Source organism: Cladosporium halotolerans, assembly GCF_011745625.1.
Source record: "Cladosporium halotolerans strain TM138-S3 chromosome Unknown Sca3, whole genome shotgun sequence".
Classification (NCBI taxonomy): domain Eukaryota; kingdom Fungi; phylum Ascomycota; class Dothideomycetes; order Cladosporiales; family Cladosporiaceae; genus Cladosporium; species Cladosporium halotolerans.
Genome location: NW_027191454.1, coordinates 681,858 through 698,578, shown reverse-complemented (window position 1 = coordinate 698,578; position 16,721 = coordinate 681,858). Strand labels below are relative to the sequence as shown.

The 16,721-nt window shown below is 57.6% G+C and overlaps 7 protein-coding genes across 7 annotated transcripts; 4 read left to right on the top strand and 3 right to left on the bottom strand.

The window, feature by feature from the left end:
• Positions 1-330: 330 nt before the first annotated feature.
• WHR41_01226 (uncharacterized protein) lies at positions 331-825 on the top strand (the record flags this gene model as incomplete). Its single annotated transcript, XM_069369832.1, has 2 exons — positions 331-689; positions 750-825. 2 exons carry the CDS (start codon positions 331-333, stop codon positions 823-825), a joined length of 435 nt encoding a protein of 144 aa, XP_069233215.1.
• Positions 826-896: 71 nt separating this feature from the next.
• WHR41_01225 (uncharacterized protein) lies at positions 897-2,000 on the bottom strand (the record flags this gene model as incomplete). Its single annotated transcript, XM_069369831.1, has 1 exon — positions 897-2,000. One exon carries the CDS (start codon positions 1,998-2,000, stop codon positions 897-899), a length of 1,104 nt encoding a protein of 367 aa, XP_069233212.1.
• A 446-nt stretch (positions 2,001-2,446) lies between these two features.
• WHR41_01224 (uncharacterized protein) lies at positions 2,447-5,016 on the bottom strand. Its single transcript, XM_069369830.1, has 2 exons — positions 2,964-5,016; positions 2,447-2,903 (listed from the first exon to the last, which is right to left on the bottom strand). The coding sequence occupies exons 1-2, from the start codon at positions 4,892-4,894 to the stop codon at positions 2,810-2,812; spliced, it is 2,025 nt and encodes a 674-aa protein (XP_069233213.1). The 5' UTR covers positions 4,895-5,016; the 3' UTR covers positions 2,447-2,809.
• A 1,807-nt stretch (positions 5,017-6,823) lies between these two features.
• WHR41_01223 (uncharacterized protein) lies at positions 6,824-9,376 on the top strand (the record flags this gene model as incomplete). The annotated part of the gene is made up of 1 exon (XM_069369829.1): positions 6,824-9,376. One exon carries the CDS (start codon positions 6,824-6,826, stop codon positions 9,374-9,376), a length of 2,553 nt encoding a protein of 850 aa, XP_069233218.1.
• Positions 9,377-9,711: 335 nt separating this feature from the next.
• WHR41_01222 (uncharacterized protein) lies at positions 9,712-11,306 on the bottom strand (the record flags this gene model as incomplete). Its single annotated transcript, XM_069369828.1, has 3 exons — positions 11,059-11,306; positions 10,367-11,003; positions 9,712-10,306 (listed from the first exon to the last, which is right to left on the bottom strand). The coding sequence occupies exons 1-3, from the start codon at positions 11,297-11,299 to the stop codon at positions 9,712-9,714; spliced, it is 1,473 nt and encodes a 490-aa protein (XP_069233219.1). The 5' UTR covers positions 11,300-11,306.
• A 745-nt stretch (positions 11,307-12,051) lies between these two features.
• On the top strand, positions 12,052-13,871 carry WHR41_01221 (uncharacterized protein; the record flags this gene model as incomplete). The annotated part of the gene is made up of 2 exons (XM_069369827.1): positions 12,052-12,395; positions 12,455-13,871. The coding sequence occupies exons 1-2, from the start codon at positions 12,172-12,174 to the stop codon at positions 13,869-13,871; spliced, it is 1,641 nt and encodes a 546-aa protein (XP_069233216.1). The 5' UTR covers positions 12,052-12,171.
• A 1,526-nt stretch (positions 13,872-15,397) lies between these two features.
• WHR41_01220 (uncharacterized protein) lies at positions 15,398-16,028 on the top strand (the record flags this gene model as incomplete). Its single annotated transcript, XM_069369826.1, has 3 exons — positions 15,398-15,433; positions 15,511-15,771; positions 15,831-16,028. 3 exons carry the CDS (start codon positions 15,398-15,400, stop codon positions 16,026-16,028), a joined length of 495 nt encoding a protein of 164 aa, XP_069233217.1.
• Positions 16,029-16,721: the final 693 nt, after the last annotated feature.

Sequence of the window (16,721 nt, the reverse complement as noted above, 5' to 3'; positions counted from 1 at the left end):
CTCGGCATCGAGCCCATTGCAACGCCAAATGATCGATGCGCTGCTTGAGAAAACACTTAGGCTGGGCCGCGAGCGATCGAACATGGACGAAACGCACAACATCCCTCTGTGGGTACGATTTTGATGCAGTGTTCCTTCATGAGATTGGACTGGCCAATGTCTGTGACTACGAGGCTTCTACGTATATAATATACCTGAGGTTCGCTATCTGCTGGAATTGCCGCTTGAACGATTGATTCTCGTTGATTCCGTTTGCATTGCCTTGCAGTATCCCACAGCTGATCCAGACGTCCTGTCATCAAAGAAAATCTTCCTTCGATTTTGGCCAACATGTCAACAACATCCGTCATCACTCCTTTCCCATCTAACGTCACCGAGTCCTCCCTCATCAAAGTCCTCCACAGCCATCGCAACATCATCGACGCACTGGCACCTGGCAACACCTCTTCACAGTACATCTCCGGCAACTCATCAATGAATGGCTCGCCATGCGTCTACCATGTAACGGCACCAACGCCTGTTGGGACGTCGACGTATCCCCTCACGATCACTAACCTGGCCGACGGAGTCGACACGCTCGTGCAACCGAAGCCGCCTGTTGGGAAACTGGAGATCAAGGCGAAGTGGCGGGTCGAGAAAGGGAAATTGATAGAGGATGTGATCATTGATGGGAACTTTATGACGAAGAGGTAAGTCCGCCGCTTTCTTCTTTCAATACTTCCACTGAGCTAATGAACGCTCGCTCGCAGAATGGCCAAGGGAAACGTCGAAAAGAACCACCCCGGCAAACACGCGGAGTTGATACAAAAGGCTTCGTGTGCCTGAGAATCGGCGCGAACCCCTAAATAATAAAGCGTGCATCGTAGTTGCAGCCACGAAAACCTCTTTCCCCGAGATCAAATCTTGCTATTCCTCCTCCCCGTCCGCCTACCCCCCATGACTTCGCAAAGCCACCGCTCCGCTTCCGCGCGCATCGTGACAGAAAACTCGTGCCTCGCTTCCGGGTCCAAAATATCCTCCACTTCGGTCCCACAGTCCCCGAACCACCCGGACTCCTTGTCCACCGCCCGCTTCAACCAAGCCATGAACGGCTCGCTCTGCTGGTACGGCACGAGCCTGTCCTTTCCGCCACTCAGCACGAGCAATTTCTTCCCAGCGAGCTTCTCACGCATGATGGGGCGCAGGCGCGCCTTCTCCGCTTCCGACGGCTCGCGGTCATGCGCTTGAGGCTCGTCCAACTCTCCCAGAAGGCAGCCCGCCGGGTCCCGTTGGCGGATGGCTTCGAGCAGAGAGGGCGGGAAGTCCTTGGAGCCGAGGAAATCGCGGCCTGGAGGCTCTGTGCCCGTGCAAGAGGCCAGCTTGCCGCGGATTGCGCGGTCTTTCATCAAGCGCGTGTAATCCGCGCAGCCGATGATGATGAGCGCCGCGGAGACGCGGGGGTCGTGCAGGACGGCGTGCCAGGTCGCGTGGCCGCCGAGGCTGACGCCGCTGCAGATGTGGTCTGTAGGGCGGAAAGAGAGGTACGAGGGGAGGAGGGTGATGAGCTGCGAGACGTCTTGCGCGGTGCCGGAGAAGAGGGCGTACATGTCCTGGCCGTGGGTGGGGTTGCCGCCGTTCCAGGAGTCGTTGGCGCGATTGTCGATCATGCGGGAGCCGTGGTTGCGCTGGTCGAAGGAGACGCAGATGAGGTTTTTGGTGCTGGATTGTTTGTTGGTGGTCCAGGCTTCGATCATGGCGGCGGCGATGAAGGACATGGAATCTTGGGTGTCGCCTCGGCCATGCAGGAGCCAGAGGCATGTGACTGAGTCTTTGTTGGAGGGCAGCTCATCCAGTCCGTATACGGTTACTAAGATGCCGGCGATGTTGAAGCGCTTCCATGATACAGGGCGTGTGTTCTTGAATCCCGAATGTGTCGAAGGCAAGGGCGAATCAAAAGGCGATTTATCGGAGGAAAGGGTGAGGTTGGGACCCCATGTGAAGGTACTGCTGCCTGCGGACATTGTTCGGTCTCAATACACTAGCGATTGCAGTGCAGCGTGAGAGGTGATGTCCGTGAAGTGAGCGCGTTTTAGGTCATGTTGTCGAACGTCGGCCATCTCGGCAATTTGCTGCCGGTCTGGAGACCGGAACCTCGGCCAGGACGATTCCCTTGTGCAAACATTGAGATTACAGCAATATTAAAAGATCGACCTTCTTTTACTTAAGCGGTTGAAATGGAAGATATCTGGTTGTGATCATATATTTCAGAAGCATCGTGCAGCCTGTGGCGTGAGGACTAGGGTTAGGGTTGGGGTACCAGATTTAGAGAGGCAAACCAAGCGATGCGTTCGCGATATGCTGTATGGCAATGCAATTTGTCTACACCCTAACCTTTCCATGCGAGGTATGGCGGAGATTTGCATGCGCGCCTCGCTCAGCAGCCACTATGTACCATTCAATGTCTGAATTGGTGACGGGTACTTCAATATTGCCTTGCATTGCATTGCTAGAGGTACTTAAAACAAGCGAACTTGAACAAGAAGTAGACGCTCAAAAGAGCAAATTCGGCCGACCCGAGTCAAACAGTCGTTACTCCGTTGCGCCGACGAACGACGCTTCTCCCTTCCATTACGCCTTCCCTGCCTCCACAGGAGTCTGTCCCTGGACGTACGTTCACCAAAGGAACGCCGCCGTATGCTGTGCGCTCGAATCAAATAACAACAGGAAAGAAAGAAGGAAAGAAAGCCTTCGAGGTGGGGTACAAGTGCAAGCAGCCAGTGCGAGAAGCGAACGGTATCGCCGAGACCTGCGGACAGCCAGCCAGGGTTGATTAGAAGATGGTGCCGAAGCTGTCGTCGATGTTGCTGAGGGGCTTGCGCGGGCTGGAGGGCTTGCCGTCCTCGTCGACGGTGGGCTTGCGGTGCCTGGAGTGATTCCGGTCAGTATTTCTGATTTTCGTGGGTGCGCAAAATTTCGGCACATACCTGAAAGTGAAGCCGACGAAAAGCGACTTGTCCATCTTGCCCTCGCGGTCCGCCATGCGCTCCAGCGCCTCCTGCTTGTCGAGCACTTCCTTGTACTTGGCCATGTCCTTCTCGCTGCCGAAGTCGTCGAAGTAGCCCGCGTCGGTCTCGCTGTCGAGCTCGGGAACGAACGGGGCGCGCTCCTGGCGCAGACGGTCCCAAGACACCTCGCGGAAATAGTCGTGGTCTTGCACCTGCTTGATGTTCTGCAGGCGGCCCGACTTGACATTGATGAGGCGGGTGATGAGGTCCCAAGTGCGACGGGATAGGAAGTAGTTGGGGTCCTCGTATTCGGGCTTGCGCAGGACGGACTGCCAGCGCTTCAGGTTCTGCCAGGTCTCGTCGACCGAGGCGCCGGCGAATGGTGGGTAGCCTGCCAGGGCCTCGAACAGCATGCAGCCGAGAGACCAATAGTCGACAGTGAAATCGTACTCCTCACCCTTGAGGACCTCCGGCGCCATGTAATCGGGCGATCCGACGATGGACTTGGCGTAGTTCCTGTCGCGCTCGCGGAGAGAGCGGTAACCATCTCTGCGCTCCTTCAAAGATCGATCCTCGGTGGGACGGACGCCGAATGGATTTGCGTGAGCGGGCAGGTTTCCTACTTCCTCCAGACGGATACGCATGCTTTCGATCTTCGCTGGGGCGAGGAAACCGGCAGCGAGACCAAAATCGGTGAGCTTGACATGACCAGTGCCGTCAATAAGGAAGTTCTCGGGCTTCAAGTCGCGGTGAATGTATCCAAGAGTGTGCAGTGCATCGACGCAAAGGAACATCTCACTGATGTAGAAACGGGCGTGGCGGTTGTGCAGAACACCAGTGTTGTTGAGCAGCGTGCGGAAGTCGCCTCCAGGCACGTATTCCATGGCAAGATAGATGCTGCTATCGTCTTGAAAGGCGTATAGCAAGCGCACCAGCCAGTCGCTCTTAGCCGTTGTCAGGATGTCGCGCTCGGTCAGAACGTGTCTGATTTCGTCGAGCTTGAACAAGAGCTTCTTGCTCATGACCTTCAAAGCACAGACCTCGCGAGTGTCCTTCTTCTGTGCCAGGTAGACCTGACCGTATCCACCTTGTCCGACTTGGGTGAGAATCTGGAAGTCACCATGTTGCAGTTTAGTGCGGCGTTCGCGGAGGTTCGTCCGCTCGTGATCCAGATACACCTTCCAATTCTTGTTGTACTCCTCTTTCTTAGGCTCTGCGGTGCTTGCTGTTGGCGGGGGATTATGCTCCTTGAAAAGTTGCAGACGCTTTTGCCGGCTCGCAGTGTACGACAACAGGTCGAAGTAGTAGTCGAGGAAATAGAGTTGTGTCACGTTCGCCAGTCTCTTAACGCTCGGCCTCTGCAGCTTCTCTTGCTCCTCCGGGGTAGGCAGGCCTGTTATTACAGACTGCTTCTGCCTGGTCGGAGAGTGGTCTTCGCGGGGTCTGTAGACGTTTTGCCGGTTCTGTGCTGCTTCGGCGAGGTAGCTGCTCTGTGGAGGAGCGGGTTGCCTGTACGCAGGCGGTGTGTTCTCCTTGCCGTTCTTGCGTGTCGGGCTTCCCGGTGCGCCTGCCTTTGCGTCATGTGAAGTGAAAGGGTCGTAGTCTGTCTGTCTGGTGGGAGATGCAGAGCCCTGCTGTTTCGCTTGCAGAGCACTGTTGTTTGGCTGGCCCTGGGTGGGCAGCAGTTTCATGGCGTTGGAGAAAACATCGGGGAGATCGAATGCTCCAGGAGGCATGCGATTTTTGCTCGGACTTCCTTGAGGCGTCTGCACTGGCGATATGAAAGCCGGATCTTCGCGTGAGGGGGAGGCGAGTACGGAGTCCATGTTGTTTGTTGAGCGAGTGTGGGTGAGAGGCGGGGGGATGGGGAGAAAGTCTTTGGCGTCGCCGGTTGCGAAAGGCGATGCCATTGGAAGGGAGTGTTTTGGAAAGGAAATCGGACGAGAAGGTCAACAGTGGTGCCCGACGAAGGATCAACAAGCGAGTGTCGCAGGCCGGGCTGGCGGGTTGGGTGTTTGGAAGTGACGTCCACGGTGGGGGCTCTGTTGATTGTTGTCTGGCGCACGGGCGCCAGAATTGCTTCAGCAACCCCTCCACCACCAGGCCTATCCCGGCTTTCGATCGACTAGAATCGCCGGCCGCGCCCTCGCGACGGTCCCTTGCAAGCATCGCTTTGTCTCTGCCGCTGCCAACGTGCCAACCTGCAGGCCTGTCCTGTCCTGCTGCGAGATGAACGGCGCCTAGCGTTGTCGCCATGCCGCCTGCCATCACGTGCGTTGGCGCATGCAATTCCCGTGTCTTTTCCATAGCGCCGTCATGGTGCATCTCTGGCCCTGAGCTTCGCTGCTGCACGTCAAATGCCACGATGCACCAAGGCTCACCATGCACACGCACATCGCCTGCCCGACGGATGTCTTTGCGCTGATAGCGACCTGGCCGTGTGCGAATACGAGGTGACTCCGTGCACCCTGCACTGCGTAGATGTGAGAGGCTAGGTAGAAAGATCATTTACTTTGCCGCTGATATTTCTCAGCATACTCCAGAGGTGCACATGCACGACATACGCCGTGTACCTCATAATTTACGCTCAGGCCTCGGATGATTCTTTCGAAGCGATGCCGAATAAGCTTGCCCGCCAGTACCTGGGTGGTGTATACTGTATGCCAGTAATCTTCCCATCCTCATCACGCGCATCTTGCTGCTTGCTAGAGATGCTCACGGAGGCTTGGCCTCGCATTCTACGGTATGCAAGCAGTCTTGGAAGAGGCATAGCCCGCATGCACAGGCTCCACAAAATTCCCATCAAATGCAGCAGCGAGGATAGGCGTCCTGGCGTGTGCTGGTTGGGCTACCTGCTGGTGTCACGGTAAATTTTACTCCGTGTAGGTGCCTTTGCTGGCATGTGCATTCATCCTGCCTCTGCGTGCGCAAAATCACGTAGAGTTGTCTGGTGTTGATCAGCAGTAAACAGTCTAGCAGCACGTCTGCACACGACCCGTGAGCCGTACATACACAAGACGGTGAATTGGCGTACGTCAGACCACCCCTCTTCGGAGCTCGGGCTCCGACGTGGTGAGTCTTCTCACGGCCGACTGAAAGTTTGTGGCGCGCAGAAATGGTAGGCTCTCTGACGAACATGCATGTTGAGATTGCCTTAGGGAATGATAGCACAGCTTTGAGTTCACGAATTTGAGAGATCTAAGCATAAGGGTCAAAGACGCCTCTTCATCTGAGTACAAGTCGATTTGCTGCCATTTCCTGCAGAGCATTCGTGTTGACTGTCTGCACGAGTGACTGTTAAAAAGCTGACAAACTTTCGCATAAGCGATGGGCGGAGGCTCGAGCCGGCCCTGCCCTCCGCTCTCCCCTCTCTCCAATACACATGACCCGCGGCCAATCGTAGCGAATGCGATGCGAATCGGGGCCTTGCCATTTCTGCATCCAGCGACACCTCTTCCCCTCGAATCGACTGCCCGCATCTCGATAGACGCCGACGAGCCACATACAGGCGCGTGCCACCGACCTTCCCCACGAACACCGCCCGCGACTCCATCCTCTTAGAGCCCGTCGGCTCCGAAGCACCGCTCCTCCACTGCTGCACCTCACACACCACTTCTCAATCCTGGTCCCGCACTCACCCTCCGACGGCAAGCTGCAGGCGCAGTAATTCTCCCGTGAACTTTGCACAGCCACTGTCAAAACCCACCACATCACTTCCTCTCTGCCCGACTTCAGCTCCCAACCGCCTGCCCCGCAACAGTTTGCTCTGCATCGCCAGAGCATCCATCACCGTTGTAGCGGTTTGGGCCGGTCCACCCGGCCACTTCCAAGCCTGAACCATGACCTCCGCCCTCGATGATGAGGACCTGTCCCTCTCCATTTCCTCGAGCTCAAACGCGCGCCGCAATTCCAAGGACAACCGCCCGCAAAATGGCGGTCCCGTCAACCCAATTCCCAACGAGCCTCGCGCTCAACCACAGAGACCGCCGGTCTCTCGAGCTTCTCAGCGACTCGGCCAGTACAAAATAGTGAAGACGCTGGGAGAGGGCTCGTTCGGCAAAGTTAAGCTGGCTGTCCACGAAATCAGCCAGCAGCAGGTGGCTTTGAAGATCATCTCGAGACGGAAACTGGTTACAAGGGACATGGCAGGGCGAATTGAAAGGGAGATTCAATACTTGCAGCTCTTGCGCCACCCACACATTATCAAGCTATACACCGTCATCACGACTCCGAGTGAGATCATCATGGTCTTGGAATACGCCGGGAAGGAGCTTTTCGACTACATCGTCACGCACGGCAAACTCGCGGAGAGCCAGGCCAGGAAATTCTTCCAGCAGATCGTCTGCGCCGTGGAGTACTGCCATAGACACAAGATCGTCCATCGTGACTTGAAGCCGGAGAACCTCCTACTGGACGACCAGCTCAACGTCAAGATTGCTGACTTCGGCTTGAGTAACATCATGACGGATGGCAACTTCCTCAAGACTAGCTGCGGAAGCCCCAACTATGCAGCTCCAGAAGTCATCAGCGGCAAGTTGTACGCTGGACCGGAAGTCGATGTCTGGAGTTGTGGCGTCATTCTATATGTCTTGCTCTGCGGTCGCCTGCCTTTTGACGACGAATATATCCCGGCGCTGTTTAAGAAGATCGCCCAGGGCAACTACTCAGTGCCCAACTATCTGTCCCAGGGAGCCGTGCGGCTCATTAAGCGCATGCTGCAAGTGAATCCGGTCAACAGAATTACTATCCAGGAGATTCGTCAGGACCCGTGGTTCACTAAGGATCTCGCCGAATACCTGCAGCCTCCGGTCGAGGAATTCATCGACACTGGCGTCGATCCCAACAAGCCCATCGACCCGCAAACCCTGGACAAGACTCAGCCGGTAGCCCTACAAGAGAAGCTTCACACCACTGTAGTGAGCAAGCTTGGCAAGACCATGGGCTACGCACCAGACGATGTTCAGGAGGCACTTTCGAAGAACGAGCCGAGTGCAATCAAGGATGCTTACTTGATTGTGCGGGAGAATCAGCTTATGAGGGCCAACCCGAACCTCGCGCAAGATCAACCTGCTTTCATGGCTCAGTCTCCGCCTGCTTTCCAGCCCCAGATGCAGATGTCGCCGCGTCCAACCAACCAACGTGCTCCACCACCGTCTCCCATGCAATCCATGGAACATCCGCGTCATGGCTCGACGGGTTCTGCATCTATCTCGGAAGCCAGGTCGCCGGGGTCCTCGATTGGTATCCTTCCAACGTCTCTGCCCGAGTACCATCTTGCATACATGAAGGGACAGGTCACTAAATCCACACCTTCTGCGCAGCCGGACGACAGGGAGCCAGAGCACGACCATCCTCGCACTAAGGAGGAGCAAGAGGCTACGGCAAAGCGCCTCAAACCTCACAGCAAGAGTTCGGCCAACATGCATCGCAACGCAGAGAAGCCGGAACCCATGACAAGCCTTCCCGACAAGACAGCGAAAAAGCAGCGCCCGACCAAATGGCAGTTCGGAATCCGTAGTCGTAATACGCCTGCGGAGGCAATGCTCGCCATTTACAAGGCTTTGCGCAGAATGGGCGCCGAGTGGGAAGTCCCGAAGCCCAAAGAGCCTGGCGCAGAGCGTAGCGAACGTGACCGCAGCCCCGACCGCCACCGCGAAGGCGACGAGAGCCCAGAATACAGCGACTCGGACCCCGATGCCGGCACTGACCCCGAGTACGCCACGCATTCGGAGCAAGAGCGCCGCCGCCAGCGCCGCAGAGAGAAGCGCTCGCACGGCTCCGAGCGCCGCGGCCGCGAACGCTACGGCCGCTGGAACGATTATGGCTACGAGATCCCCGAAGACCCTTGGTGCCTCAACGCCCGCTTCCTGAAAGACGGCATGTACCCGCCGGGCGTCGCGCATCCCTCGTCAACGCACTCCTCGCGCGTCGACCTCAGCGCGGAGAACGCCCGCCGTCGCAGCTCGACGGTCTCCAGCGCCGCGGCGTCCGCCACCGGTAGCTCGGAGAACGTCGCTGCCACGGGCCCGCCGCTCTCCGCGACCAACTCGCTCCAAGGCCGCGGCTGGCCGCGCCCGGACGAGAAGGTCTGGGTCTACGTGACGATCCAGCTGTACGCCATCGAGAAGGATTTCTACCTCGTCGACTTCAAGTGCGCGGGCTACGAGCGTCTGGTGAGGAGATTCGGGCGCGAGCTCAACGGCGGCGAGGAGCCGGAGATGGGGTCGCGGAAGGGCTCGAACCCTGATGATGGCGAGGGTGCCGATGAGGATGAGGACGAGGATCTTGTGGGCGAGGGCAGATACGCGGATGAGAAGGACATTTCCTCGCCTTTCCCGTTCTTGGACGTCGCGAGCAGGCTGATCATCCAGCTGGCTGAGGCGGCGGACTAAACGGGTGGCGGAGCTTGCTGCGCGACAGAATGCATGCATGGTGACGACTGGGAGGCAGATCATTTACGAGGCATGAAGTGCGAATTGTGATACCAAAATTATCGGCCGGGGGCCTGCTTTGATGGAGGTTGCGCGTTGTTTTTCTCTTGTTCTTATTTTTCTTTCCCTTCCTCTTTCGCACGGGAGTCAGATTGAGATGGCGGTCAGCTCGCGCTGGTTTGTGAGCTCACGGGAGGGGAGACGTGCGAGATGAAAAGTACACGAAGAAGAAAACCACCAAAAATAAGAACGAATTGGACTCCGAACATCTACATCATTTCTCTCTTATCGCTCCCCTACAAGGTATATTCAAAATCCGGATGCCCATCCCCCAGCACCTCATACTCGCCCTGCACGCCCAACCCCTCCACACCCCCCAGCACCCTACTCCTCCACCCCTCCTCCCTCTTCCGCCTATTCAACCACCTCAACAACCCCACCTCCCCCGCCGCCGCAAACACCACAACAACCATGAACGCCAGCGTCAGCCCCGCCGCCAGCTTGTAGTCCGGCGCGTCCTCGTCGGGGTAGATCCAGGTGCTCAGGATCCCGCCCGAGTTGCTGCTCACGAACGCCATCGCGACCGCCGTGCTGCGCCGCGTGCGCGTCGCCGTGTTGTTCGGCACCCAGCTGACCAGGCTGGGCGTCGTCGAGTACACGCCCATGATCATGAGGCAGAGCGCCGTGTAGCGCGCGCCGAGGCTCGAGCGCGCGAGGAAGAGCGAGAAGCCGGCGATTGCGGGGATGCTGGTTATTATGGCGGTCAGGCCGCGGGCGCGGTAGCGGTCGGCGAGGGGCGCGGAGATCATGGTTGCTATGAAGGCGAGGACGAATGGGGGGACGGTGAGGAGTTGGGTGCGCGCGCCGGTGTAGCCGAAGGATTGGACGATGCTGGATTGGGGGTTAGTAGGGGTTTGTGAGGGGGGTTTGAGAGGGGGATTTGCCACTTACCTTGGAGTGAAGTTCGCCAGGCCGAAGACCCCGACGCCGTTGGCGAAGATGGCCAGGCAGAGGATCCAGATGTGCAGGCTGCGGAAGGTCGACAGCATGGCTTTGAGGTTGAATTCGCCGCTCTCTTTCGCCGGGCCGTCCGTTTCTAGCCTTTTGATGCAGTGCTCTTTTTCTTCGGGCGTGAAGAGCGTTACGTCGCGAGGTGTGTTGGGCAGGAAGGCGGCGATCACGAAGCCGTAGCAGACGGTGAAGACGCCTTCGAGCAGGAACACCCATTGCCAGCCGCGCATGCCCCGGAGCCCGTCCATCTGGATGATGGCGGCTGCGAGCAAGCCGGAGAAAGCACCACTCACTGCGGCGGCCGAGAAGAAGAGTCCGACGCGCACTTGGAGCTCGTGGCGCCTATAGAAGCCAGACAGGTAGAGGACGATGCCGGGAAAAAGACCACCCTCGACCAGTCCGAGGAAGAAGCGAACGGCGAGTAGGCCGCTGTAGGAGCTGACCTGAGATTGGAGAGTCGATACTACGCCCCAAAGGACGCAAATTGCAGGGAGGAGAATGCGAGGTCCGATCTTGTTCAGGAGCAGATTCGAAGGCAGCTCGGCGGCGATGTATGGCACGTAGGTCACCGTGATTGCTGGTCAAGGTGTGAGTGGAGATATCAAATGGATGGCAAAGATTGCGGGATGTACCTGTCGAATATTGATATGCACTCATGCCCAGATCTTCCTGCAGTCCAGCGACACGAGCATTGCCAATGTTGGTGCGGTCAAGGAAAGCCAGAAGATACAAGATACTCATTGCTGGGATCAGCAGGAGATCGAGTTTGAGAAGAGTTCTTTTTTCATGTTGCGAGTCTGCTGGGTTTGTCGCGGTCTTGTCGAAGTCATCAGAGGGGCGGTTGGCCGCTTTCTCAGCGTCCGGCGAATCCATTTTCCACACACAATCGCTGTCTGTTTTCTCTGGACTCAAAAGATTATCTAAAGTCTACCTTAAAGAAATATGAACCACAGCAGTAGGATCATCTCCCGAACCCTAGGGTCCGATTGCGCTCTGGCACAAGCTTCGCCCTTGGGGTGAACATCACTCATGGTCTCCACTATAGGATGTGCCGTGCTGGCGATGTGCTTTGTCTCTCCACGGTTAGTGTGTGTGACGGGGAGCATCATGGTGAGAAAAGGCCGTTGGACTAAGGGACGGCAGAAAGCCCCCACCAACACCGCACGCGCAAGCTTTGGTGCTGAAGTCGGTCCCAGCGACGCGGTGGCACTCCCTGTGATCGGCATGCTGACTGATGGTCCACATGCTTCTGCAAAGGCGGTGTACCAGACGACGTTCTATCGATTTTGTCGTTACACTTATGATGCGCTCACGATAAGGACAAACCACATTCTGTCGCTCAGCGAGCCATGTAACGCAGACAGCGCTTCAACTCCCGTCCTCTGGTGCTATTCTCCAAGCGTTTTGGGAGCCGTGACCGTTCAAACAGCATGAGCGCCGCCACAACACGGCATTTTATTGTCCATGCAGCGCTGTCGCTGTGTTTCTGATTTTGGATGAACGTTTCGCAAGATCTCGAAAGCTGCAAATGGCTTCATGACTTCGCACTGACAATGAAACCCGGCAAAAGGTCGGCTATGTAATATATTAAGGCGGTCTAGACAAGCAGTCAATGCATTTTTCCCAGGATAGCCGTTAACACTGCATCCAGCATCTTTCGGCATAAATCTTCTCGGTGACCTGGTTTTGACATTTCTTGGATACCCATTGACAATACTACTCCCCTGGCCTACCGCACGTCGAGTATGGCACCAGCACGAGGCATCTACAAGGCAGCCGCCTGCACGGGAATGCTCACTTCCAGCATAGCGCTCTCAACAAACACGACAATCAATGCAAGTTATGGCTTCAGCAATGGCGCCCCTATGGCGACCATCGACCAAGGAGTTATCCATGGATTCAAGGACACTCACAGCAACGCGGTGTATCTCGGCATCCCCTTCGCAGCATCGACAGGTGGCGAGAACCGGTACCTATGCCATGTTCCTTCGTAGACACACTCCATCTATACTCACGCAGCGCTAATAGATGGCGTCCGCCCCAGGACTTGCCCAAGTCCTCTCGACCTTTCAACGCCACATCATACGGAGCGACATGCCCGCAGGCCCCTGGTCAGGTTGCGTTCACCGAACTGTCCGAAGACTGTCTGAATCTGAACATCTGGGCACCGCCCTCAGGTGACAACCTGCCCGTATTCGTGTACATGTACGGCGGTGCCATGGTGACCGGCTCGAACGCCAACACCCAACTGCAAGGCACCAACTTCGCCCGCAACGGAGTCGTCTACGTCAACTTCAACACTCGCGAGAGCATCTTCGCCTCACCTCACTCCGCAGAGCTCGAGCGCGAGAACCCCGACGAGTCCCAGAATTTCAGCATCCTCGACGTCGACAAGGCTCTCGAATGGATCCAGGCCAACATCGCTGCCTTCGGCGGCAACCCCGCCCACATCGTCTTCGGCGGCCACTCCTCCGGCTCCGTGCAAGTCGACCACTACCTCTGGAACCACCCGAACACAACCCTCGCCGGCGCCGTGCAAATGAGCGCGAACGCGCTCTCCGGCCCGGCCTTCGCGCCCCGCAGCGAAGCCCTCAACGCCGTCGCCGCAGAGCACGCCTGCCCCCTCGACGGGTCCGGCGCCATCGCTTGCCTCCGCGCCCTCCCCGCCTCCACCCTCCTAACATCCACCTTCAACAAAACCCTCAACACCCTCTTCACCCCTGCGATCGACAACAAAACCCGGCACGCAGACTACGCCACCCGCTTCGCAGCCGGCTCCTACGCCTCGCACGTGCCCCTCCTCACCGGCTCCTCCGCCGGCGAAGGCGCGATCTTCGCCCTCGTCTACGCGGCCGAAAACGCCAACTTCTCCTCCTGGATCCGCTCCTTCGACGCCGACGTCGCGCACATCCCGCCCCAGACTCTGCTGGCCGCATACCCGGCGACCAACGCCTCGACCGATTCCCAGCGCGCCGGCAGACAGTACGGCGACGCGCGCTTCACCTGCGCGGTCACGTACCTGCTGCGCATGCGTGCGGCGGCGCAGAAGACGTGGGCGTATAGGTTTTTCGGCGCGTACGACAATGTCGTTGGAGTGCCGGGCACGGCGCCGACGCATGGGACGGAGGTGCCGTTTTTCCACGGCGGGAACGAGTGCTTTTCCGGGCTGGAGAATGTTACGGCGGCGCAGCAGGCGCTGGCGGACGAGGTGTTTGGGTGGTTTGTGGAGTGGGTGAAGGAGCCGGGCCGGGGGCCGGGGTGGGAGAGGGTGAGGGGGGAGGATGGGGTTGTGGTTGGGTTGGGGAGGGAGGGCGAGGAGGGGGAGAGGGTGGAGGGGAGGATGGGGGAGTTCGATGCGGTTTGTAGGGAGGTTTATGAGCCTGCTTTTCCGGATTATCCGAAGGTGCAGTCGATTGAGGGGTTGTTGGAGGGTTTGGGATTGTAGGGGCTTTGCATTGAGTTGGGTTGAGCTGGGGCAGAAGAGTTGCGGAAAGATTTGCGCATGTATATGCGCACTGAAAACCTGGTTTTCATTCGATACATGTCCAAGCATAGATCGTCTTGGCCAGCCGGACGTATTCCATTCTCGAAGAGAGTCTTGCGCATTTGGATTGGTGATGCTGTACGGCATCAAGCCGTTCCGATCATCCGCGTCAGGTATAATCTTGCAATTGTGCTGAAGATAGCGTTGTGTTTTGCGGGCATCGTCCCGCAACCTGTAGGGCTGGAAGAGGTTCTGGGAATGCTTGTCGAACGTTCTAGTTGCGGTTGTAAGAATGCGCGGCTGGTCGCGGTCGTACCAACGTCAGCGTTACCGCGACAGCCCAGATTGATTTTGCGTGCATGATGCACCTCAGTTATTCAATAGAGGTTATGTGACGATCATCACGGATTTTTCAAGCATTTTCCCCTACAAACGCGGCTTTCGGACTGGGTTTATGATCGGATGTTGCCCGTACAACATATTAAGCATGAGCCTCGTCGCAGCGAGGCATGGGCAAGCTGTACATAAGTAGACAAGGGACCCCAGCAGGAGCTGAAGGAAGCCTGCATGAGACGTGTTCCAGCACGAGGCTTTTCTATTGTGCTGTCCCTTTATCGTGTCTACGGCCACTAAGGATGGCGTCAATGGAAGCAGCGCAGTGGCCAGGCGGTCGCGGCGATCGACTGAGGATTCCCCAGGTGTTATGGGCGATGATGTACCCAAGCACACTTCCTCCCCCGATGTCGAGCGAGCGGACTGCGATCGCGTGTCTGTGCGGAAGCTTGATCGCCGGCCTAGCCGGAGCCTGAGATGGCCCGCGCGCCTTTGTCGCGAAAGATCATTCGAGATTTTCGTTCTGGCACAGACAGCAGTGGATGGAGCGGGAGTGTCTCGGACTGTATCGCTAGAGGACCAGAGAGAAGGTGCTGAAGTGAAAGCGTATGTGTTCGCCACAGCATGAGCAAATGGTCGCGTAGGGATGCGGCAAGTGATGCGCCACAGCAGCCTTACAGCAGGATGCTACCGCGGTAGCAGGGTGGGCGTCAGGCTAGCAGATGATCCGAACGCCACAACAACGAGGCTCAAGTGAGAGAGCAGCTTGCCGTGCTTGCTTGGAAGGATCATTGGCGCAGTTGCGCTCGATGCTATCATCGCGGAGCCCAGACGAGCCCATGGCGGCATCGCCTGGCGCACCGCAGCAGCAGCGCGCGGCTCACGGGTGGAGCGGTTGGCATTTGGGTGGTGTCGGTGCCGTCATACGAGTTAGACTTTGCTTTGACTTGGCTCGCGCCGGAGGTGACGTCGTAGGCAGTCGCGCCTGCCCATAGCTCGTAATAAGGCCTGCGGAGTCGCATCACACGGCGCCTGTCCTGCGTTCCTCCATTCGCATCCACCAAACAGCGACAACGACCTCACTCGCGACATTACAGTCGAGTACTCATATTGCAGCTTCGCTACACCGAGCATACCTCACACACTCCGCCACAATGTCCATCGTCCAAGTCGGTCTGCGAGGACTCCAGGTACGCGACGAGCGCGCAGGCGCATCTGAATGCGCATGCCAAAACACCAGGCGCAGCGGCTAACGACCATGCTACAGTTCCTCTGGATCCTCCTCTGCATGGCCCTCATCGGTAACATGCTCGCCATCAGCAGCGGTCCCTCCGTCATCAACTACGACATGTTCGTGGCCGTCTTCTGCATGCTGTCGCTCTTCTACCTCATTCTCGTCTCGGTCAAGGAGTCGTTCACCATCCACCCTGCCTTCCCTCTGACCCTCGACATCCTCTGCACCATCTTCACCCTTATCGCCGGTATCGCCACTGCCGCATACCTGAACGTGCACAGCTGCAGCAACCAGGTAAGCATTCGTTCCTGGCAAAGTATGCGCCGCGGAACATTCACTAACAATATTGGCAGGACTACCTCGACAGCAACATCATCACCCGCGGCTCCGGCTCCCGCTGCCGTGAGGCCCAGGCCTCCACCGCCTTCTTCTGGTTCGCCTTCGCCGCTTTCCTCGCCTCCACCGTCATGAGCGGCCTCGCTACCCGCGGCGGCGCCAACGTCCGCCCCGGTGGCATCCGCCGCAGCGGCCCGGCTATGAGCCAGGTGTAAGAGCATTGCATTGGGCGAGCTTTGCAAAGCTACACCAGTCGCACGCCACCCGTGGCTTTCGCGACTACGCCGAAGCATGCGCGCGCGCATCGACTGTCACGCTGTAACGTCATGACGACGGAGGGCGGCGCGGACCTTTTTTCGTATCAAAGTCTCTGGACCTTTCTTTGTATCTGGTACACGATATCACGGCACGTTCAGCGGACCTTTTTTCGGCTGGAATGGGCGTTGCTTTTGGCGCGGTGATATTCGTCGCAGCCATTTTTTTCCTGTTTTTTCGTTTTGGATCGCGCACTAGAGTTCAGATACCTTAATGTGTATGACTGTCAACAAACATGAGCGACGTTTTGAATTCCATCTCATCGCAATCGCGTTTTGGCTCGAGACACGTTCGAGAGATTGTTTGCGCGCGCGGGACTTGTCTCGCTGTCTTCGGGCAGCTGCAGTGTAGCCATGGCGTGTGTCTCCGTACAAGAAAATGACTATCCAGACACTCACCAGCGCATACCGCTAGCGCGGCATCATGACCACGACTCGATCCGGCTTACCAACAGACCGGGCGACAGGACCTGGACGAGCCAGCCAGCTCCGCGCCTCAGCAGCAAGCTCGGTCGGCCTGCGGCCGAAAATCTCAGGCCCAAGAGCTGGAAGCGGCCAGGGGAAATTGCGGGAGCGAGCCGCCGGCTTCCGCGA